Source organism: Cynocephalus volans, chromosome 8 (genome assembly GCF_027409185.1).
Source record: "Cynocephalus volans isolate mCynVol1 chromosome 8, mCynVol1.pri, whole genome shotgun sequence".
Lineage (NCBI taxonomy): Eukaryota > Metazoa > Chordata > Mammalia > Dermoptera > Cynocephalidae > Cynocephalus > Cynocephalus volans.
In genome coordinates, this window is record NC_084467.1 from 109,074,185 (window position 1) to 109,097,150 (window position 22,966).

Below are 22,966 nucleotides of genomic sequence, written 5' to 3' on the forward strand. Positions count from 1 at the left end.
TCTGTCTACTTGTTCTAACAGTTGGAAAGGAGTTTTGAAATCTTCAACTAAAATTGTTAAATTGTCTGTTTCTTTTAGTTCTGACAGTCTTTCCTTCGTGTGTTTTCAGGCTCCATTGTTATAATTGTTTATAATTCTTTTATCTTCCTGATATATGAACCTTTTTATCATTATAAAATACCTTTCTTGTCTGTAATAACATTCCTGTTTTAAAGTCTGCTTTTTCTGATACTAACATAACTTTTACATTTCTGTTATGGTTACTATGCATGGTGAATCTTTTTCTGTTCTTTTATTTTCAACCTGTTTTTCTCTTTGAATTTGGTGTATCTCTTGTAGACAGTATACAAGGGGTCTTCACAAAGTTCATGGAAAGATTCGTATTATCTTTTAGTTCCATTTTTCCATGAACTTTTTGAAGTACCCTCATATAGTTGCATCTTATCTTTTTTTTTTATTAACTCCATTTGCACAATCTGCCTTTCAATTACGGTGTTAAGTCCTTTAATAGTTAATGTGAATTCATAGGGGTAGACTTACATCTGCTATTTTGCTCTTTTTTCCCACTGTGTCTCATGTCTTTCATATTCATCTGTTCCTTCTTTATTGCCTTCTTTGTATCAAACAAATGTTTCAGTAAACCATTTTAATTCCTCTTTTTTTTTTTTTTTTAGCTTTTTACTAAGTGGTTGCACCTTTAATTAATCATAATCTATTACAAGTTAATATTGACTTAATTCTGGTAAAATATAGCAGCTTTAAACTGGTATAGTTCTACGTTTACTCTCTTCCTGTGTGGTACTGTTGTCAAATATCACATCCACATATGTTTAAAGCCAGCAATTTTGTGTTATAATTTCTTCTTTAAGCAATATTATGTTTAAAGACGGTAAGAGAAGAAAAGAGGAAATATATATATTTACCCAAGTGTTTACCATTTCTGTTTCTCTTCCTTCCTGTGGATGAGTTACCATCTAGTGACATCCTTTGGATTTCCTTTAATATTTCTTGTGGCCCTGTACCAGCCAGCCAACAAAAAATATATATATATGTATATTTCTTGTGGTGCACTCATGCTAACAGTGAATTCTCTTAGTCTTTGTCAATCTGGGATATAGAATTCTTGATTGACAGTTTTCTTTCAGCACTTCAAATACGCCATTGGAGTGCCTTCTAGCCTTCACTATTTTTGATGGAAAGTCAGATGAAATTATATTTTTGTACCCTGTAATTTTTGTCTTACTGATTTTAAGATTTTCTTTTTGTCTTGCAAGTAGTTTGACTAGGATGTGTCTAGGTATACTTTTCTCTGTATTTATTCTACTTGAGGTTCATTGAATTCTTGGATCTGTAGATTCAAGTTTTTCATCAAATTTGAAAGTGTTTTAGCTGTAATTCTTTGTATGTATATTTTTCTGTCCCTTTTTCTCTCCACTTGCTTTCTGGGATTCCCATTACACATATGGTGGGACACTTGACATTATCCCACAAGTCTCTGAAGCTTATTTTTCTTCAATCTTCTCTCTGTGCTTTGGATTGGATAACGTCTCTAAATAGGTATCTGTAGTGTAGCTTGCTGATTCTTTCTTCTGCTGTTTTAAATCTGCTGCTTAGCCCTTTTCATGAATGTTTCATTTCATTTTTTATATTTTCAACTCTGGAATTTCCAGAATAAATAACTCTGGTTATTTATTTTGTAGTTTCAATTTCTCTCTTGAGATTTTCTGTTGTTGACTAAGTATTAGCATATTTTTTTTAGAATCTTTGTACATATTTCTGTATTGGACCTTTTCAAAAATTTTTAAAAATAATCTTCAAACTTGATTTCCTGAGTTCTTTGAGCATATTTGTAAATCGAATATCTTGGCCCACTCAGAGTCAGTTTCTATTTACAGAGTTTTATGTCCTGAATATAGGTCCACTTTGTTTCTTTACATGTCTCATAATTTTTGCTGAAAATTAAATATTTAGATAATGTAGCAATTCTGAATTTTCTTTTATTGAGAATTCCTGTTTTTCTTCTCTTTTCTTTTCTTTCTTTTTTTAAAGTAATTTTCCTGGACATAACTGCTGAGTCTATCTTCCCTGCAGTGTGCAGCTACTGATGTCTATTTTCAGTTTTTTTATTTTAACTTTTTATTTTTTAGCTTGTCTCTTATGTGTTGACCCTTTTTTTTGCATAGTTTAGCCAATGAGTTTTATAAGTTTTATAGCAGTATTGGAAATGCATTCACCGTTGCATTTAGTCCTCAATCCTCCCTTGGCTTTGGCTCTTTTACCAGGCTTTCTTGGGTATTCTCTGCATGTGCATGTAGTTTTTCTTTAAAATGCCTGTTTATGACTTTTGCTCATTTTGTAATGCTTTTTTGTCTTTTTTTTTTTATTATTCATAGGAATGCTTTATATGTTCTAATTACTAATCCTTTGCAGTTATGAGTTGTAAATATCACTCCCAGTTCATGATTTATCTTTACTTATTATGGTATTTTTTGAGAAACGATTCTAATTTTAGCAGTTTCTTTATGGCCAGTGCTTTTCATATCCTTTGTTGTCCTGAGGCTATGAAAATCTTATTTTGTATTGTCTTTTGAAAGTTTTATAGTTTTGTCTTTCACATTTAGGTCTTTAATCCAACTGGGATTTATTTTCTGTGTAGTATTTGAGGTAAAGATATGGTTATTAACCAATTTTCTAGCACCATTTATTGAAGGTCCCTTCTCACTGATCTACATTTCTTGCTGTGTCATAAATTATATCCATATATATGTGTGGGTTTCTGAACTTTCTATTTTGTTTCATTGGTCTGTCATTTCTCCCTATGTCAATTCTATACTATCTTTTTTTTTTTTTTTTTTTTTTGATGGCTGACTAGTATGGGAATCCGAACTCTTCATCTATACTATCTTTATAACTGTTGCTTTATAAATTTTTATATCTCTTAGCTCCAATAACCTGACTTTGTTGTTCTTCTTTACAAATGTCTTGGTTCTTTTTAGCCTGTTATGCTTATGTATGTGTTTGAGAATCAGCTTGTCATGTTCCCCACTCCTTTGCACCCTATCCCCCCAAAAAGTAAAACTATTGATATTATTAAACTCACTCTGTTTAATTCTTCTACACAAAAGATCATTTATTTAGTTCCTTAACATTTTTTCAATAAAGTCAATTAATTTTCTCCACAGAAGGCTTGCACATATTTTGTTGGATTAATTCTAACTACCATTTTCAGTAGCCGCAAAAATTATCTTTTAAAAAAAATTACATTTCTAACTATTTGCTGCTAGTGTATAGACATGCAGTTGACTTTTGCATATCAATTTTTGTATCTGACAACCTCATTATATCTGTGCATTCAGTTAGATTTTCTATGTAGACTGTCATCTGTAAACAATGGCAGTTTTTCTTTATAAAAGATAAGTCTTTTGTTTTTCTTATATTATACTAGATGGGGCCTTTAATGTTAAATGGGAGTCGTCGGCTTTCTTGTCTTGTAGCTTATTTTAAAGGGAATGTTTTCAACCTCATACCATTAAGCTTGATTCCTTGTTATGCATTTTTGTAGATCTATTTTATCAGATAATAGAACTTATTTTCTATTCTTAATTTGCTGAAGGTTTTTATCAAGAGTAGATATTGATTTTATTCAACATACTTTTTAAATCTAATAAGATAATTGTGAATATTTTCCTTTAAATCTAATAATGCAGTGAATTACAGTAATCTGTTTTCAGATATTACACTAACCTTATAATCCTTGGATGAATCCAACTTGAATATGATAGTATCCTTTTTAAACATTGCTGGATTTAGTATGCTGATATCTTGCTTAGGATTTTTGCATCTTTACTTCTGTGACAGAGATAGGTATATAATTTACTTTTTTTGTACCATCCTTGTATGGTTTTAGTATTGCAATTTTGGTGGCTTTGTAGAATGAGATAAGTGAAATAAGCCAGTCACAAAAAGACTAGTGTTGTATGATTCCACTTATATGAGATACCTAGAATAGTCAAATTCATAAAGACAGAAAGTAGAATGGTGGTTGCCAGCGACTGGGGGGAGGGGAGAGTGGGAAGTTATTGTTTAATGGGTATAGAATTTCAGTTTTGTAAGATGAAGAGAGTTCTGAGATGGATGGTGGCTGTGGCTGCACAACAATGAATCTACTTAATACTACTGAACTGTGTACTTAAAAATGGTTAGGATAGTAAATTTTATGTTATATGTATTTTTCCGATGAAAAGATTAAGAAAAAATAAAAACAGATCTATAGGTACAAATAGGGAATACTTTCTGAGATATTTTAAGTTTGGAGATAAAAAGCAGCATTAAAAACTGCATGTGGAGTATAAGTAAAAGGTTGGAGGCAGGGAGAGAATACAAATGTGCATTTACTTAAATTTATAGACTATCTTTGGCCACAAAAGAAAGTGATAATATTGGTTGTTTCTGAGGAGAGTAACTAGAAGCAGTTGGTGGGAGGGAGATGTATTTCACTGTGTGTCCTTTGATAGTGTTTGGATTTTTTGACCACATGAATGTATTTGAATGTATTTTAAAAGTAAAAGTAGTCTGGACAGTTAGTTCAGTTTGGTTAGAGCATAACACCAAGCTCAAGGGTTTTGGATCCCTATACTGGCCAGCTGCCAAATAAATAGAAGTAAAAATAGAAGCCCTGCAAAATTATTAATTCTTCTTCCTTAAATATAAGACATGTGTTTTGAAGCCTTTTCCATTTATGGAGTTCTAAGCTATTTAATCATAGGTCGCATTCAGAGCTCTTTGAGGAATGGATGCACATGATAGTGTGTGTTTGTGTATTCTCTGCAAGATTGGGTTCACATCAAATAAATAATTTTGTATTCTAACTTTTAAAACTTAATATATCATTAGCATTGGCTCATGTTATTAAAGATTCTTTATGAATCATTTGGATCTGTTATAGTTTATTTAACTTGTTATTTTAGGACATTTACATTGCTTTCCATTTTCAAATATACATTCTTTTTTTTTTTTTTTTTTTTTTTTTTTTGTCTTTTTCGTGACCGGCACTCAGCCAGTGAGTGCACTGGCCATTCCTATATAGGATCTGAACCCGCGGCGGGAGCGTCGCTGCGCTCCCAGCGCCGCACTCTCCCGAATGCACCACGGGCTCGGCCCTCAAATGTACATTCTAAATCTCTAAAACTTCCACTGTCTGATACGGTAGCCACTAGCTACATGCAGCTATTGAAATTTAAATTATCTGAAACTTAAAGGTCTAGTATTATCCGGAATATAGAAAGAACTCTGCAGGACAACAATAAAAAGGCAAATAATCTAATTTTTAAATGGGCAAAGAATTTGAATAGACATTTCTTCAAAGGTATGTAGATGGTGAATAAGTACACAAAAAGATGCTTAACATTATTAGTCATTGGGAAAATGCAAATCAAAACCACTTTATACCCATTAAGGTTGCTATAATAAAAAAAACAACAAGTGTAGACGAGGATGTGGAGAAATTAGAACCCTCATAAGTTGCTCATGGAAATGTAAAATGGTATAGTCACTTTGAAAAACAGTCTTTCAGTTTCTCAAAAGTTTAAACATAGAGTTAACCCTATGACCCAGCAATTCTACTCCTAGCCATATACCCGAGAGAGATGAGAATATATTGTTCATAGAAGACTTGTGTACAGATTTTTATATCAGCATTATTCATAATAGGCAAAAAGTAGAAACAACCCAAATATCCATTAGCTGATGAATGGATAAACCATATGTGATATATCCATACAGTGGAATATTATTCAGCCATGAAAAGGTATGAAGTATTGGTACAGGTTACAACATAGATGGACCTTGTATGAGCAACCACATATTGTATAGTTTGATTTATATGAAATGTCCAGAATAGCCAAATCCATAGAGAAAGAAAGTAGTTTAGTGGTTGCCAGGGTTGCGGGGAGAGAGGAATGTGGAGACTGACTGCTTAATAGATGTGGGATTTCTTTTTGGAGTAATGAAAATATTCTGGAATTAGATAGCAATGACAGTTTCACAACCTTCGTGTATACACTAAAAATCACTGAATTATACGTTTTAAAGGGTGTATTTAATGTCATGTGAATTATTCCTCAATTTAAAAGTTTGCTTTAAATTAAGTGAAATTCAGAATTTATCTCTTCAATTGTGCTAGACACATTTCATGTGCTACTAAGTGTAGCTAAATGTTAACAGATCAGACAATCAGATATAGAACATTCCTGTCATCATGGGTAGATCTGTTGGACAGCATTATTCAAGAATAAACATTTTGCTTATTCATTGGCCACATCTCATTTTAAATTGCACAAATAATTCATGAATAAATTATTGTTATAAAAATTCCAGTATACAGTGAAAATCCCAAATCCCATAGACCACATCCTGTTCCAATACCTTATCCGGAGGGAAGCACTGCCATCCATTTACTGTGTATCTTTCAAAACCCCTTTGAGTACTTTTACATAAGCACATATGTGTATATCTAGATTGTTTTCAGTTGTTATTGATAATGATTTTAAGTAACTTAGTTCTTGATTTCTAAGAATTTCCTGGGTCTTTTACATTCATTAGAGTTCTCATCCGTAGGTGATGCTGGAAGCCGAACTCCAAAAGATCAGAAGGTGAGTTTGGGTGGGTAAGGGAAAGAAACTTTTGGCCTGATCATCCAGTCAGTTTAGCCATCAGTATACAATCATTCACCCTGTAATCAGCCCTATGGTTTGGATTCCTCTAACAGATGTTACAAGAATGCAAAAAAAAAAAAAGTTACCAAGAGATGCGTGCACTGAGTGCTATATGAAAGTAAAATTTAGCAGTGTTTAGCTAGGTGAGATTAATCAAGAAAAGCTTCCTAAAGTTGATTTCTGAACCAGGATTGTAAGACAGGGCAGTTATGACTGATAAAGTAACCATAAGCTTCCAAACAAAACTCATTCCATTTTGTTTTTTGAGAGACAAGTTATTTCTTATTCTCAAGTTATTTCTAACCCATGCTACTATTTTAAAACTTCTTTCCCTCATCCCCTTCCCAACAGCTTCGTGAAGCTATGGCTGCCTTAAGAAAATCAGCTCAAGATGTCCAGAAGTTCATGGATGCTGTCAACAAGAAGAGCAGTTCCCAGGATCTGCATAAAGGTTAGGGTCAAAAAGTACCTGGTACAGGTGGGAGGTGAATTCCTGCAGAGATTTCATGGATAACTGGCTTTGCTTTAGCATCTCAGAATCCTTTTTCACCTCAGTTAGTTCCTTTGAACACCACTGGCTGTATGTATATCCATGGTCAATATAAGATTATTTGTAATTTTGTTTTCCTTATTGTCTGTTTAATTCTTTTGTTTGCTGATTGTTTTGATATGCCAGACTTATTGTCCTTAGTAGTTAACAAATCCCAATTACATTGATGCTGATTTTCTCATCTGTGATGGTTTTATCTAAATATCTTTTTAGCTCCCTACATTGAGCTGTTTCCTAGCTCAATCCTACTTCTTCCATGTGGAGATTAGGGAGAAGAAAGTGACACAGATTCTTTTTTTTTTTTTTTTTTTTTAAGATGACCGGTAAGGGGATCTTAACCCTTGACTTGGTGTGTCAGCACCACGCTCAGCCAGTGAGCGAACCGGCCATCCATATATGGGATCCGAACCCGGGGCCTTGGTGTTATCAGCACCGCACTCTCCCGAGTGAGCCACGGGCCGGCCCGTGACACAGATTCTTATAAAGAGGTCTGAGAGAAGCTTTTTTTGTAGAATGGCGCAATTAATGGATACCCTAAAGGAAAATGTTTTATAAATGCTATTTAGCATTTAATGAGCACTAGTTACTATTGTTGTTAATAAGAAGTTGGAAACATTTGATTAAAGTGAGATGTTCTTGAATTACAGGTGAACTCCAGTTATTCAAGTTTCTCCTGTTAGCATAAACAGTTATCTGTGTCTTGTGTTTCTGCCTTTGGCCAAGAGAGCAGCAAAAGTGGCCAAGAATCAAAGATTATCCCATTTTACCTGATTATACTACTGCCCTCTTTACCTTTTCATTCTCTACCCAAATTATGGCATAATTCTTTAGAATAACTTTCTTTCTTCCATAGGAACCTTGAGTCAAATGTCTGGAGAACTGAGCAAGGATGGTGACCTGATCGTCAGCATGCGGATTCTGGGCAAGAAGAGAACTAAGACATGGCATAAAGGCACCCTTATTGCCATCCAGACAGTTGGTATGTTCAAACTAGAGGAAGCACTAATGAAAGGCAATCTGCAGGTCTCCATTGCAAATTGTCTCTTTTTCCCCACAGTCTTCCCATTTGTTTCTCAAATGGCAGCCAGGATTTACACAGAAACTGACAGTTTTTTAAAAATGTTTTTATCTTGGGCCAGCCTGTGGCTCACTCAGGAGAGTGCGGTGCTCATAACACCAAGGTCACGGGTTCAGATCCCACATAGGGATGGCCGGTTTGTTCACTGGGTGAGTGTGGTGCTGACAACAACAAGTCAAGGGTTAAAATCCCCTTACCGGTCATCTTTAAAAAAAAAAAAAAAAAAAAAAGAAAGTTAAAAAAAAAATGTTTTTATCTTTCCCTTTTACTTAGGGCCAGGGAAGAAGTACAAAGTGAAATTTGACAACAAAGGAAAGAGTCTACTGTCGGGGAACCATATTGCCTATGATTACCACCCTCCTGCTGACAAGCTGTATGTGGGCAGTCGAGTGGTGGCCAAATACAAAGATGGAAATCAGGTCTGGCTCTATGCTGGCATTGTAGCTGAGACACCAAACGTCAAAAACAAGCTCAGGTACCTGGACAGAGGATTATAAAGGGAGTAGAGGCCGGGAGCACAGCACCTGCCCTGTTCACATCATAGTCCAGATCTCACAGTTAGTTTTTGTGATCTTAGTCCCCAGTGGCCAGAAATCCTTTCTCTTTCTTTGCCACAGGAGTCATGTGAGTGATTCATTCTCCCTCCTTCTCCTCCTGTTTTTTTTTTTTTTTTGGTTTTCCTTTTCTTCTCAAGGAGAAAACATGGAGGAAAATTAGGAGGAGAATAATCAAGATCGTTTAATGATTAGGGGATAGGGAATTCACATAGAAGGAAGAAATGGAGACTAAATGGTTATCAGCAGCATAGAAATCTGGTAGAAGAACAAGAATAAATGGTTTTTGAAAAAGTGGGGATATGTTGGTTAGATTAAAGGAGAATTTCTAACTCTTGGCATGGGAAGGAAAAAAAAACAGGAAGAAAGTTAGTAGACTGGAATGTCTCTTCTGGAGTGTGTCCTGTTGTGATCCAAAGGAGTGAAAGCTATGATAAAATAATTTCTATAGATCATGTTAAATATCGTATATAACCCCTGGAACTTTCTACTCTTCCTTTACAGGTTTCTCATTTTCTTTGATGATGGCTATGCTTCCTATGTCACACAGTCTGAATTGTATCCCATTTGCCGGCCACGTGAGTGTCCCTCCATTCTTCCTTAGCTCTATAAGTTTCCCTTTCTACCTGTACTTCTTCTTAATATGCCAGGTTGAAAAGCCCTAGTGTGTTTGGTGTTCCCATCTTGAAAAGCATAAGTTTGGTTGATGTCCTTTGAGAAATACAGTTTTATTATTCATCTCTAGGGCTGGGTCTTTCTTGCCAAAGAGTGAGACACTAGAAGATCATGACTGACCTTGGGTAGACTACTCATATTATTGTTAAGCATTTTGATTTCATAAGTGATTTAGGTTTAAAAGATGTTACTTCTTTGCCAGTCTCATGCTTCACCTAACATTTGTATAAATCTGTAATCTGCATAGTGCTTTCTACAGAAGCTGCGTTAGATGGAGCTTCATTGTGTCCTCTATTCTTGTTATTCTAGATTGGGGACAGTCTCCTACAGAAGCATCTGTTTTTAATTCCAGGAGAATCACCTAACACTGCTGTGCTTCCACTTAATGTGGCAGTAAACACATTCAGAGTCCCTTAAAAACCTTACGGAGAATGAGAAAGAAGGACAAATTTTTTATTAATTTCTCTATACCGCCTAATATTTTTTGATTTATCACTAGATTTATATCAACAAATTAGCAAGAACTTTCACTTGAATTTTCCTAAGGGGAAACATCCTTTTGTACAAAATGAGCGAATCACCTATATTTGTATATTGCTTATTGAGTATTTACTTGATTTGTTTGTGCATTTACACATTAGATTCAATACATAGGTGGTCTTGGCTTTGCTTTTCCCTTGAGGTTGTTATGATTTCTTCATTTATTTTTTCTGTCCCTTCCAACTTGAAAAATACCAAATGTCTCCTTGACAACCATTTTTCCCCAACAAGACATGACCTACCTGCCATCTCTCAGCTCTACTTCTTCCTTGGGACAGTGAAAAAGACTTGGGAGGACATAGAAGATGTCTCCTGCCGAGACTTTATAGAGGAGTATATAACTGCCTACCCCAACCGCCCCATGGTGCTGCTGAAGAGTGGCCAGCTTATCAAGACCGAGTGGGAAGGCACATGGTGGAAATCCCGAGTTGAGGAGGTGGATGGCAGCCTTGTCAGGATTCTCTTCTTGGTACTGTTCTTCCCTAGAATTTTGGAGTCGGGATAGGATGGCTTAGGGGAGATGGGGGTGGTAAAAGGTAGTAAAGAGGATGATTTTATAGCTATTCTGTAGCTTTCCTCTTTCTTATCCTCCTATCTATCTTCACTGTTGTGGTCAAATTTTACTTTGTCACTCTTTCTGTTTCTCTGTGGGTGGTTGTTGAAAATAAATTTCCTGAATTTAATTATGACAATAATTAACATGGTTTTTATTTATTTATTTATTTATTTATTTTCTGTAGGAGTATCACATTGTGTGTAGTTACGGAGAAGGCAGCCAATTCCATTTTTCCAGGGTTGGGGTTTTGGTAGGATAGTGGTACAAAGGAGGGATCAGGGAATTGGAGGTCTTGATGATCTTTCAAGGCTCAATTTAGCTCAAGTCGTCTGTACCTATCTTTTTCTCCCTTCTCCTCCCTTAGAATCATATTTCTTCTCGGTGTTATCTCAGCCTGTTGTCCCTAAGGCCTTATGATTCTTATCACACTTTTCACACTCAGAATAGACATTTCTCTGTTCTGTAAATTTTTTTTTTTTTTTGTAACGTAGTCTGTTTTATTAATCTTACCTTTTACAGCTTTGGCTTTTTTTTTTTCTTTTTTTTTTTGGTGGCCGGCCAGTATAGGGATCCATACCCCTGACCTTGGTATTGTAACACCGTGCTCTAACCAACTGAGCTAACTGGCCAGCCCTCTTCTGTAATTTCGTAAATAAGGAGTATACGTTTTTCTTCTTTATATTCCTGATATCTATCATGGAGTCTGGCACATAAGTTTATCGAATAGATAGGGAGTTCAAAGCTTATCGGAGATTTCCCAGAGAAGGCCCAAGGTATATATTCCCCACAAATGACAGGATAGAATCTAGCCTTTAAAATATTTCACCCCATTGTCCTTTCCTCCCAATCCCCCAGGATGACAAAAGATGTGAGTGGATCTATCGAGGCTCAACACGGCTGGAGCCCATGTTCAGCATGAAGACATCTTCAGCCTCTGCACTGGAGAAAAAGCAAGGGGGACAGCTCAGGACACGTCCAAATATGGGTATGTCCTGAAAGATACTTGGGGAAAGGAAAATACAGGGCAAACCAGCAAAGGCAAGGTACAGTGACTATCCTTTGTTTATCAGGGTGAAACTGCTGACTCATTGGAAACAGGATGTGTGCCCTAGTAGAGGTGATGGATTTGTGGTGCTGCTTCCACATGCTGTGGCTCCAATTCATTTTGAACAACTACATAAAAATATGAAACAACTGTCTTAGGATGGTATTAGTTACTTCTGTTATCCATATGAAAATTGTCTGTGTGTTATCTATGATCAGCTTTTTTTAAACTCACACTGGTTTTTATATTTGTTTTGGAGGGGGGGTGTTGTTTTTTTAAAGGTGACCAGTAAGGGGATCTTAACCCTTGACTTGGTGTTGTCAGCACCATTCCCTCCCAAGTGAGCTAACCGGCCATCCCTATATAGGGATCCAAATCCATGGCCTTAGTGTTATCAGCACCACACTCCCCCAAGTGAGCCACGGGCCGGCCCTTTTATATTTGTTTTTTATATTCTTGTCATACTTTCTGGTTGATTTCCTCTGCCAACATTAGTTGATTAAAGAGTGCAGTTTTAGGGCTGGCCAGTTAGCTCATTTGGTTAGAGCGTGGTGCTAATAATACCAAGGTCCAGGGTTCAGTCCCTGTACCAGCCATCCCCTTTCCCCCCGCAAAAATGTATTTTTGAAAATATTCACCAAGGTATAATTAGTTAGATAAACCATCTGAAGCAGAAAGATAAAGTCCTGTTAAGTCAAAACCAGCATATGCTAGCATTCCCACTCATTGGTGTAAATAATGGGAACTAACAGTGTTAGCACTTCCTCAAAATGTTTCCATTGCTGCTTTTTTATATTGTATAAATTGAGGATCAGGTGTATGAATGAATACAAATGACACCGCTATCATCTGCTCAGTGGTCAGTTTCCTTTTTCTTATAGGTGCTGTGAGGAGCAAAGGTCCTGTCGTCCAATACACACAGGATCTGACCTGTACTGGAACCCAGTTTAAGCCAATGGAGCCCCCACAGCCTACAGCTCCACCTGCCCCACCTGCTGCACCTGCTCCACCTCTATCCCCCCAAGCAAGTGACAATGAGTAAGTGCTGTTCCTTTTATTTCTTCACTTTCTTTCATATTATATTTTCTGCATAACTTACTATATGATTTCTTCTCTAATCTCCTAAAAGCTTAGAAAGCCAGCTTGCCCAGTCACGGAAGCAGGTAGCCAAAAAGAGCACATCCTTCCGACCAGGATCTGTGGGCTCTGGTCATTCCTCCCCTACGTCCCCTGCACTCAGTGAAAATATCCCTGGTGGGAAACCTGGGATCAACCAGCCATATAGGTGAGAAAAACTCAGGCTATCTGTGGGCAGCTTGGCAATGTAGACTAATGTTGGCAATGTGGTCACTATCTAAGCTAAGTTCCTTGGCTCCAAGGGGCTTAATTTAAGGTTATGATGATGAGTTTAGACGTGAAAAGGAAGCTTTAACCTTAGGAATTTCTGAGAAACAGAAAGTAAGAATAATTGAATTATTCAAAACTGGGTGCCTAGAAATATGGTATAACCAGAAAGTCATTTGTGAAAACTTCCCATTGATTGGAATGCGGCTTTGTAACACCAAGGTCAAGGGTTTGAATCCCCATACTGGCCAGCTGCCAAAAAAAGAAACATGAAAGAAAACTTCTCATTGAACACGATGCCATCATTGCTACCATAGAAAGGAAATACCACAGCCTCTTTCCTTGAATCCTGGGAGGTTAGTAAGGACATTTATAGGACACAAAGTAGACAAAAAGCATTGGTAGAAGGCTGGACTCTACTTCCATAATTCACAAGCAAATGCATTTTAGGAAAACGTACATGTTGAAATAGAGATATTATCAGTCAATGAAGAGTAACCAGGGAATTTCATTGTCCAGGTCAGATAAGGCAAAGGAAGATCTGACTTTCTTGTGTCATCTTTAGCTTCAAGAGCACAGCTATTTGAAAGGTGAAAGAAATGGCTTAGCTAGCTGCAGGGATAGCTATACAACAGAGAGGTCCTGTTGCCTTCTGATCTGATCTCTTGCATCTCATTTACAGATCACCTTTAGGCTCAGCAACCTCTGCCCCAGCACCTCCGGCACCCCCAGCCCCTCCAGCCCCACCAGCCTTCCATGGCATGCTGGAGCGGGCCCCAGCAGAGCCCTCCTATCGAGCACCGTTGGAGAAGCTTTTCTACTTACCTCATGTCTGTAGCTATACTTGTCTGTCTCGGGTCAGACCTATAAGGAATGAGCAGTACCGGGGCAAGAACCCTCTGCTAGTCCCACTACTATATGACTTCCGGCGGATGACAGCCCGGCGCCGAGTTAACCGCAAGATGGGCTTTCATGTTATCTATAAGACACCCTGTGGCCTCTGCCTTCGGACAATGCAGGAGATTGAACGCTACCTTTTTGAGACTGGCTGTGACTTCCTCTTCTTGGAGATGTTCTGTTTGGATCCATATGTTCTTGTGGACCGAAAGTTTCAACCCTATAAGCCTTTTTACTATATTTTGGATATCACCTATGGGAAGGAAGATGTTCCCCTATCTTGTGTCAATGAGATTGACACAACCCCCCCACCCCAGGTGGCCTACAGCAAGGAACGTATCCCGGGCAAGGGTGTTTTCATTAACACAGGCCCTGAATTTCTAGTTGGCTGTGACTGCAAGGATGGGTGTCGGGACAAGTGAGTTGGTTGGGGATTTGCTGCCCCTGCCTCCAACTTTATTATGGTTGCCTTTATTTTTACTTCTTCCTCTGCTTTATCTATACTGCTTTCCCCATCTCCCTTTACCTCCTCCCTCAGCTGGAACTCCTGCCATAAGGCCTCCAGGGAGGCTGGAGTCTAAAGTGGCATGTACTGGGTACATGTGTCTTGCATTGTTTCTTTCTCTGATCCTCCCCCCTTTTCCTTTGCTTCCCTCCTTCATGCTTTCTTTTCCACTTTGTTTCATTCTCTCTCTTTCTCTTCTCACTCTCTCTTTCTTTGTCATTTCCTTTCTCATTTACATATATGAAAGAAGAAAAAGGAAATTTCACTACATTATCTCCATCCTTTTATTAGTGCTTCTAATAAAAAATAAAATTTCACTACCTTATCCTCATCCTTTTATTAGTGCTTCTTCTTGCCTCTAAAGAAAGTCTCACAACTCTAGCTGTCATTTTCTTCTGTCTTATACAGGTCCAAGTGTGCCTGCCATCAACTAACTATCCAGGCTACAGCCTGCACCCCAGGGGGCCAAATCAACCCTAACTCTGGTTACCAGTACAAGAGACTAGAAGAGTGTCTGCCCACAGGGTAAGTAGTCAGAGAATGGTGGGGGCACCTCAAAGGCTGACGAACATGTTCTTGTTTTTCTTGTTTTTTAGGAACCATCAGAAATCTAAAAATTGGAACCAAAAATAAAATATTGAAATGAGCATTTTATTAATTAAATCTTATTTCCTGCATATGTTTCTTTCTTGGGCATTCCTTGAAATAAAGATATAGAATAATTTTCTGTTGTGGAAAAAGATGATCTTAATTCCATAGCTGTATAAATGTCCTAACATTGTGATTTACTCTGGCAAGTGAAGTGTGCTCAGAGAGGCGAAGTAGGCAGGGACCTGATTACGTAGGGCTTTGTAGACCAGAATGAAAAGTTAGAATCAAATCATAGTGGTTAGGGGATTTTAAGCAGACAAGTGATGTGATCTGCCTTTTTAAGATTACTCTGGTGTCTTTGTGGAACATAGGTCTTAAGGCAACAAAAGCAGAATTTGGAAGACCAGATAGTCCTGTAGCAGAACTACAGGAGTGTAGGCAAGAGAGGTGGTGGTGGCTGGGGCTTGCACTAACTAGAGTAGAGGTGGTGGTAGAGACAAAAGGATAGATTTGGGATCCATTAGGAAGTAGAGCCACAGAACGTGACAGATTGTGGAGGGGGAGGGAAGGAGTAGAATCAGGGATAATTCGTAGATTTTTGGCTTGAACAACTAAGTAGATGTTGGTGCTTTTTACTGAGGCTTGAGTGAAAATTCCACTTTTGTTTTGTCCATGTTAAGTTTGAGGTGCCTATTAGGCAATCCAAGTGGAGATGTGAAGAAGGCAGTGGGTTTTCTAGAGAGAAGTGTAAGGGCTAGACATGAAGATATAGGAATTATTAGCACAGGAGTAATATTTAAAGCCCGAATGAGTTCACCTAGACAGAATGTTGATAGTAGAGAAGGGGTTCCAGGAGAAAGCCCTAGATGCCCCAACATTTAGAGGTTAAGCAGAGGAGGTGGAGCCAACATATGAGATTGAGAAGGACAAGTCAGGGAAAGGAAGACAATGAAAGAGTGAGGTATAGCATGATAAATTGGTATATATAAACATGTGAATTAATAAACCTAGTGCTTGAGATACATAATACAGAACAGAAAAGGAGAGGAAAAATTAATGAAATAATTCAGAAAATCTCCCCTAATTAAAGGGTCTGTGTTTTTAAGTCAAAAGGGCCAATCAGGTCCTAGCATAATTAATGAAAATAAATTTCCACTTAGAGATGTGATCATAAAATGTCAGAACACTGAGGACAAAGAGAAAATTGTGAAAGCTTCTGGAGAAGAGAAATAGACCACATAAAAAAATAAGACTTGAAATGAGTTCACCCTTCCCAAAATAACACTAGAAGCTACATTGCAATTGAGGAATCTATTCAGAATTCTAAGGGAAAACTCATTCCAACCTAGAATTCTAAACTCAGGCAAACTGAATTAAAGTAGGCTAAAGACATTTTTAGACACATAGTACCTCAAAGTTTTCCTTTATTCCCCTTCTCAAAAACATACTGGAAATGTTTACCAAAACGAAGAGAAAAGCCAAGAAAGAGGAAGGCATCCAATCCAGGAGACAGAGGATCCAACCCAAAAGAGGAGTAAAGGGAATCCCTCAGATGATAGTGAAGTGAAGGATGGCTTCCACGCTGACAGCTGTGCACTAGGTGTAGAGAACAGCCAGTGCTAGAGCAGGTCAGATGGCTGCAGGAGCAACTTCTTCAGGCAAATGGGTTTGATAGGAAACCTGACATGTCTCAGTATCTTCAGAGGAGGTTGAGACTACTGGGGAGATGGGGGAGGCGTGAATTTGTACTGAATACATAGAAAACTAAGCAAAGGAAAACATAGTTGTTAACTTTAGTTGCATAACTGTATTATTTTTGTTTTCGTTATAAACAAAATTCTGAATCTTTTAACAATGTTTAGATTTGATAATGTTGGGTGATAGCAACATGAGTGTTCATTATATCTTTTTAACATGTTTGAAGTGTTTCATAAAAATATTTTTGAGAAACCAGAAATATTATGTCACTCCCATGCTTAAAACTCTTTAATAGCTTCCCACTGCACTTCAGTTCTTATTCTAACTCTTAACCTTGGGTTACAAGACACTGTACTAACTGGCCCCTTCCTATTTCTCTCCCTCCAAAGTTATTTCATCCACACTGATATTCTTCAGTTCCCAGATCCAGTTCACCCAGTATTTTCCAGCCTATCTCTGGAGCCTTTGTTCATACTGTGCCTCTTCCTGGCATCCTTCCACTGTTTTTTGTGTGACTACCTTCTTTAACCTTGAGCTCTCAGCTTTAATCTCCCTTCTTCAGAGAGAGCTTCTCTGGTCACTCTAAAACAGGTCATTTTCACTCTTAATTCTTTCATTAAGCACCATGTTTGTGTTCTTTATAGCATTTATGACAACATTATTTGTTGACTTGTTTCTGTTATCTTTTCCATTAGAATATAAGCCCCATGAAGGTGGGGCCATTGTATCACCAGCAGCTAACTTACTCAATGCCTGGCACATAGTCATCACTCAAATAAATTTTATGGAATGAAGGAGTGATACTCAGTATAGCTACTCTAAAGGCTTCATGTGGTGGTGGTTAGATCTGAGTTATGAAACAGAGGATTATTAACATGAACCCTACCCGCGTGCTCTCCTCCCTGCCTCATCCCCAGTGGGGTTTTAAGGGACCTAACAGTGTTGTTTCTTGATCTGGTGCTGGTTATATGGTATGTTCGATTTGTGAAAATTCATTGAGCTGTAGCTTTTTATTTGTACTTTTCTCTGTGTTTATAGTGCTTCAATAATCTTTTTTAAAGTTAACAACAAAAAAACACCACCACGCTTATAGGGCTGCCTTGAGGGTAGAACAAGAAAATGTATGTAAAGCATTTACAAAATGCCAAACACAATGTGTATGTTCAATAAATATGTAAAGGGCTGCTCTTGTCGTCTTTATCTAGAAGGCTATAACTAATGTCATCAGCCAACTAATTATACTGTTGTCATCTTTCCAAAAGTAAATGTCTCCCTTAAATGTATATACCAGGAAAATAAATAAAATCCTAACACTGAACAAAGCAAATAGAGCAAAAACTTTGGTACCTGCAATGAGTAACTTCCTCCGTATATCTATATTGTTTTCCTTTAATGTTGGTATTTGCTAGATCTCTCTGATTAACTTTAATAATTTAAAGATAGTTAAGTTGTCAGATTCTTAAATTAGATAGAATATGAGCTCCTTGAGGGCATAGTATGACCTTTTTCATTTTTGTGTTCTCAGTGTCGAGCACAGCTCTTGGTATTTAATAAATGTTACTGAATGAAAGGATGCAAATCAGCTTTACCAAAAAAATAATAAACACATGATCATTAGTACCAGTTCCTCCTGTCCTTTTACTCTCTTCTAGTATCTATTATATTGGCTTTGGCTTTTCTCACATGTGTTTACTTTATGCATCTTTTTCTGCAAATTGACATAGTATACAAACTTATTTCAACGGTTCTGTAATCTGTAGTCACATCCTAGTTTGCTTAGCTTTTCTCCAGGTGTTAGGCATTCTGGCATCCACTCTTGTTAGCTGTATTGCTATAAACATCTTTATTAGTCACTTTCCGCCTTCTGAATTACATCCTTGGGCTATATTCCCAAATGAATCAAAGAGCGTAGATAGTTCAATAAATCCACTCACTTAGATGATTACCTAAATTTTAATCTTTATCCATGACACATTATAAATGATGATAGCTTAAGAATTAAATAGTTTTGTGATTTCTAGTGATCAAGTCATGATTGACTTTATTCTAACCTCATCCCAGGGTATATGAATGTAACAAACGCTGCAAATGTGACCCAAACATGTGCACAAATCGGTTGGTGCAGCATGGACTACAGGTTCGGCTACAGCTATTCAAGACACAGAACAAGGGCTGGGGTATCCGCTGCTTGGATGACATTGCCAAAGGCTCTTTTGTTTGTATTTATGCAGGTTGGTGATGAAATATAAGGGTTGCTTCCTGGGGTTGGGACATGGTGGGGAATTCAACCACAGACAAGTTAAACATATTAAGTGCTTGGCCTGTGAACTGGGATTAAGAGGAGGTGAGGGGGGTTTCTTCTATAAAGAACACGATGAGTGATGTACCTATCTAGGTGGACCAGAGAGGGACAAAAGTGCTTCATAAAGACAAGAATAAAAAGGGATGAAATTTTGGATATGGTGATGTTTCAGAGAACAGACATGATTGTGGAGTCCAGTTTATTGTTTTCTCCCACATCACCCAGATATCGTTTAGCATAGCTGAGAACTCTTTCAATAAACAAAGAGAAAGAAATGGGAAGACAGAAAAAGTAAGATTAAAAACTACAGTAAGCTTCCTCATATTCTCATAGTTAAGACACAAAGGAAGTATCACCAGAGAGAGAAATGAGAGACCTTAATAACTAAGGCATTTTGACTGTGTATGCTGGTGGACTGGGTATTGGTGGAATGATTCTTTCTAAAAGATCCCCATAACCCTAGAAGGCCTTTAATTCTTTTCATTCTCAGGCAAAATCCTGACAGATGATTTTGCAGACAAGGAGGGCTTGGAAATGGGTGATGAATACTTTGCAAATCTGGATCATATCGAGAGTGTGGAGAATTTCAAGGAAGGATATGAGAGTGATGCCCCCTGTTCCTCTGACAGCAGTGGTGTAGATTTGAAGGACCAGGAGGATGGTAACAGTGGTACAGAGGACCCTGAAGAGTCCAATGATGATAGCTCGGATGATAACTTCTGTAAGGATGAGGACTTCAGCACCAGCTCAGTGTGGCGCAGCTATGCTACCCGGAGGCAAACCCGGGGCCAGAAGGAGAATGGAGTGTCTGAGACAGCTTCCAAGGATTCCCGCCCCCCAGACCTCGGGCCCCCACATATTCCTATCCTTTCCTCAATCCCTGTAGGTGGCTGTAATCCACCTTCCTCCGAAGAGACACTCAAGAACAAGGTGGCCTCATGGTTGAGCTGCAATAGTGTCAGTGAAGGTGGTTTTGCTGACTCTGATAGCCGTTCTTCTTTCAAGACGAGTGAAGGTGGGGAGGGCCGGGCTGGGGGAGGCCGAGGGGAAGCTGAGAAGGCCTCCACCTCAGGTCTGGGCCTCAAGGATGAGGGAGACATCAAGCAGGCCAAGAAAGAGGTGAGCAGTGGCTTTTAACTTTGGTACAGTAAACTTAATGCAGTCTCACCATGAATCTTTATTTAAAGAGCCAAATTATAAAATCCACTTTCTTCGGGGGAGGGGAGTCTCTGATCATTCCAAACTGAAGGATTTATAAGTGATTTTTTAAAATTAAATGCTGTTTTATACATTATTGCTTCCTTCTACTAAAGGAGAGAAACAAGAATTGATTTTAAATATATCTTTGATGATGTTCAAACTTTCCACATTACAGGTGGTGAAACTCCCTGGTCTGTGTAAGACTCTGCTCACGGTGTTTTCCATGAGCCTTATGCCCCATCATTGGGAATGGTTAAAGGCTCCTGCCAGCGGGGTTTAGTGATGAGAATATGATTGCTGCTGTCAAGGTGTAGAGTGGTTTCCCCACACCCACCCCACTTTAGATGGTGTACCTCTCACTAGCTAATGTTATCTATGGAGGTCCTTTAAAATAGTCTAATTATTGGGTTTGTTACCTTTGACTATGAAAGCATTTAACCCATTACGTGTTCTTTTCCAGGATCCTGATGACCGAAACAAGGTGTCAGTGTAAGTACATTTTCAACCTGTTTCCAAATCTGCCTTCTCTCAAGCCTATGAAAGAAACCTGAGAAACAGCCAATAATAGGACTCCTCTCATTCCCTCCCTTCCATCAGAGTTACTGAAAGCTCTCGAAATTATGGCTACAATCCTTCCCCTGTGAAACCTGAAGGACTTCGCCGCCCACCTAGTAAGACTAGTATGCACCAGAGCCGACGACTCTTGGCCTCTGCTCAGTCTAACCCTGATGTAAGTGACCTTCTCAAGCTCTACCTTTCCCAGGCTTCTGGTTTTTGTTTTTGTTTGTAAAAGGGGATCTTAACCCTTGGCTTGATGTTGTCAGCACCACGCTCAGCCAGTGAGCAAACCGGCCATCCCTATATAGGATCCAACCCCATGTCCTTGGTGTTATCAGCACCACCCTCTTCCCGAGTGAGCCATGGGTCAGCCCTCCAGGCTTGTTTTATTCAGAGTCTATGTAAAGGAACATGGCGCATTCCCACCTCAAGTCCATCACTATAGTTACCATTAGGTCTTTTCTTGCTTCTTTGGCCTCGACTTCCTGCCTCATTTTTTTTTATCCAGAATCTGATCTTCCTCTTGCTACAGCCTCAGAGAAAGAGCTTTATTCAATTCTTTCCTGCCTGCCAAACCATAACTAAGAGCAAGGACTTGAAGAGGCCTTTTCCATTTACTCTCTCTTCTCACCCTTTTCCTTCCCCAGGATGTCCTGACACTGTCCAGCAGCACAGAAAGTGAGGGAGAAAGTGGGACCAGTCGAAAGCCCACTGCTGGTCAGACTTCAGCCACAGCAGTTGACAGTGATGATATCCAGACCATCTCCTCTGGCTCTGAAGGGGATGACTTTGAGGACAAGAAGAACATGTCTGGTAGTCTGGAAAATTTTCGGGAGTGGTAGGAAGAAACAGTAGGAAAGTTGAATAGAGCATTTTTAAGGAAGCTACAGAAGTAGCGGGAAAAATTCAGATCCTAAGAGTTGAAACATCTCCGGAAAGGCTCCCTGACTCAAAGCTAAACTATTGTTTGGCATGTCCTTTCTTCTTGTCTTTACAGTTCCTTACTCTTTTCTCTTAGCTCCTTCGTCCGGATCTAATCCTGCTTGAAAAAAACTGCCACCTTAGGATTCTTGCCTAAGTCCCAGCTTATTAGTATTTCTGAACTGCAGTGTGGGGGATAAAAATGGGGGTAGAATGTCCAGTCATGAATTGGGATGGGTACTGACCCTATTCTCCTTTCTGTCCAGGTCCAATGAAACGCCAAGTGGCAGTAAAGTCCACCCGTGGCTTTGCTCTTAAATCAACCCATGGGATTGCCATTAAATCAACCAATATGGCCTCCGTGGACAAAGGGGAGAGTGCACCTGTTCGTAAGAACACACGCCAATTCTATGATGGTGAGGAGTCTTGCTACATCATCGACGCCAAGCTTGAAGGCAACCTGGGCCGCTACCTCAATGTGAGACCCTTTCCCCTACCCCTCTAGATGCTGGTTTATCCCATGGTCCTCAGATTTCTAATTGGTTTTTTTTTTTTTTTTAATAAGGATGACCAGTAAGGGGATCTCAACCCGTGGCTTGGTGTTGTCAACACCACGCTCAGCCGGTGAGCCAACCAGCTATCCCTATATAGGATCCGAACCCATGGCCTTGGTGTTATCAGCACTGCATTCTTCCGAGTGAGCCACGGGCTGGCCCCAGATTTCTAATTCTTTTAACATACTATATAAACCCACCTTTCATTATAAATTCTTGATCTCAAAGGATCTTAAAGAGGTAACTTTCTTTCAAAATATCTGCTATAGGGCTGGCCTGTGGCTCACACAGGAGAGTGTGGTGCTGATAACACACCAAGGCCACGGGTTTGGATCCTATATACGGATGGCTGGTTGGCTCACTGGCTGAGCGTGGTGCTGACAACACCAAGCCAAGGTTTAAGATCCCCTTACTGGTCATCTTTAAAAAAAAAAAAAATTATCTCCGCTATAATTAGAAGGGTCAGATGGCAGCATTTTTCTTCCAACTGTCACTTACCTCACAAAAACAAATTCTATTTGCCTAGTTCTTATTTGATCCTGTCTTTAAACCTACAGCATAGTTGCAGCCCCAACCTGTTTGTCCAGAATGTCTTCGTGGATACCCATGATCTTCGCTTCCCTTGGGTGGCCTTCTTTGCCAGCAAGTAAGTAAGAGGGACTCAGGAGAGGGGATGATTGGGGAG

At 38.7% G+C, this 22,966-nt stretch overlaps 1 protein-coding gene across 7 annotated transcripts in view; it reads left to right on the forward strand.

Annotated features, from left to right (window-relative positions):
* Positions 1-22,966, forward strand: part of SETDB1 (SET domain bifurcated histone lysine methyltransferase 1) — a 31,496-nt gene that overhangs the window by 7,636 nt on the left and 894 nt on the right. For 3 of the 7 annotated variants that reach the window (XM_063104240.1, XM_063104241.1, XM_063104243.1), the window contains exons 4-21: positions 6,616-6,650; positions 7,065-7,164; positions 8,117-8,242; positions 8,615-8,816; positions 9,400-9,453; positions 10,342-10,579; positions 11,522-11,651; positions 12,593-12,749; positions 12,841-12,996; positions 13,738-14,370; positions 14,866-14,982; positions 18,808-18,977; positions 19,539-20,167; positions 20,709-20,737; positions 20,846-20,978; positions 21,454-21,619; positions 21,994-22,205; positions 22,839-22,927. In XM_063104240.1, coding sequence (XP_062960310.1) covers positions 6,616-6,650; positions 7,065-7,164; positions 8,117-8,242; positions 8,615-8,816; positions 9,400-9,453; positions 10,342-10,579; positions 11,522-11,651; positions 12,593-12,749; positions 12,841-12,996; positions 13,738-14,370; positions 14,866-14,982; positions 18,808-18,977; positions 19,539-20,167; positions 20,709-20,737; positions 20,846-20,978; positions 21,454-21,619; positions 21,994-22,205; positions 22,839-22,927 — 3,376 coding nt within the window. Of the gene's footprint in view, positions 1-6,615; positions 6,651-7,064; positions 7,165-8,116; positions 8,243-8,614; positions 8,817-9,399; positions 9,474-10,341; positions 10,580-11,521; positions 11,652-12,592; positions 12,750-12,840; positions 12,997-13,737; positions 14,371-14,865; positions 14,983-18,807; positions 18,978-19,538; positions 20,168-20,708; positions 20,738-20,845; positions 20,979-21,453; positions 21,645-21,993; positions 22,206-22,838; positions 22,928-22,966 lie in introns of those variants that run through there. The other 4 variants (XM_063104244.1, XM_063104245.1, XM_063104246.1 and 1 more) reach the window with 4 other exon arrangements.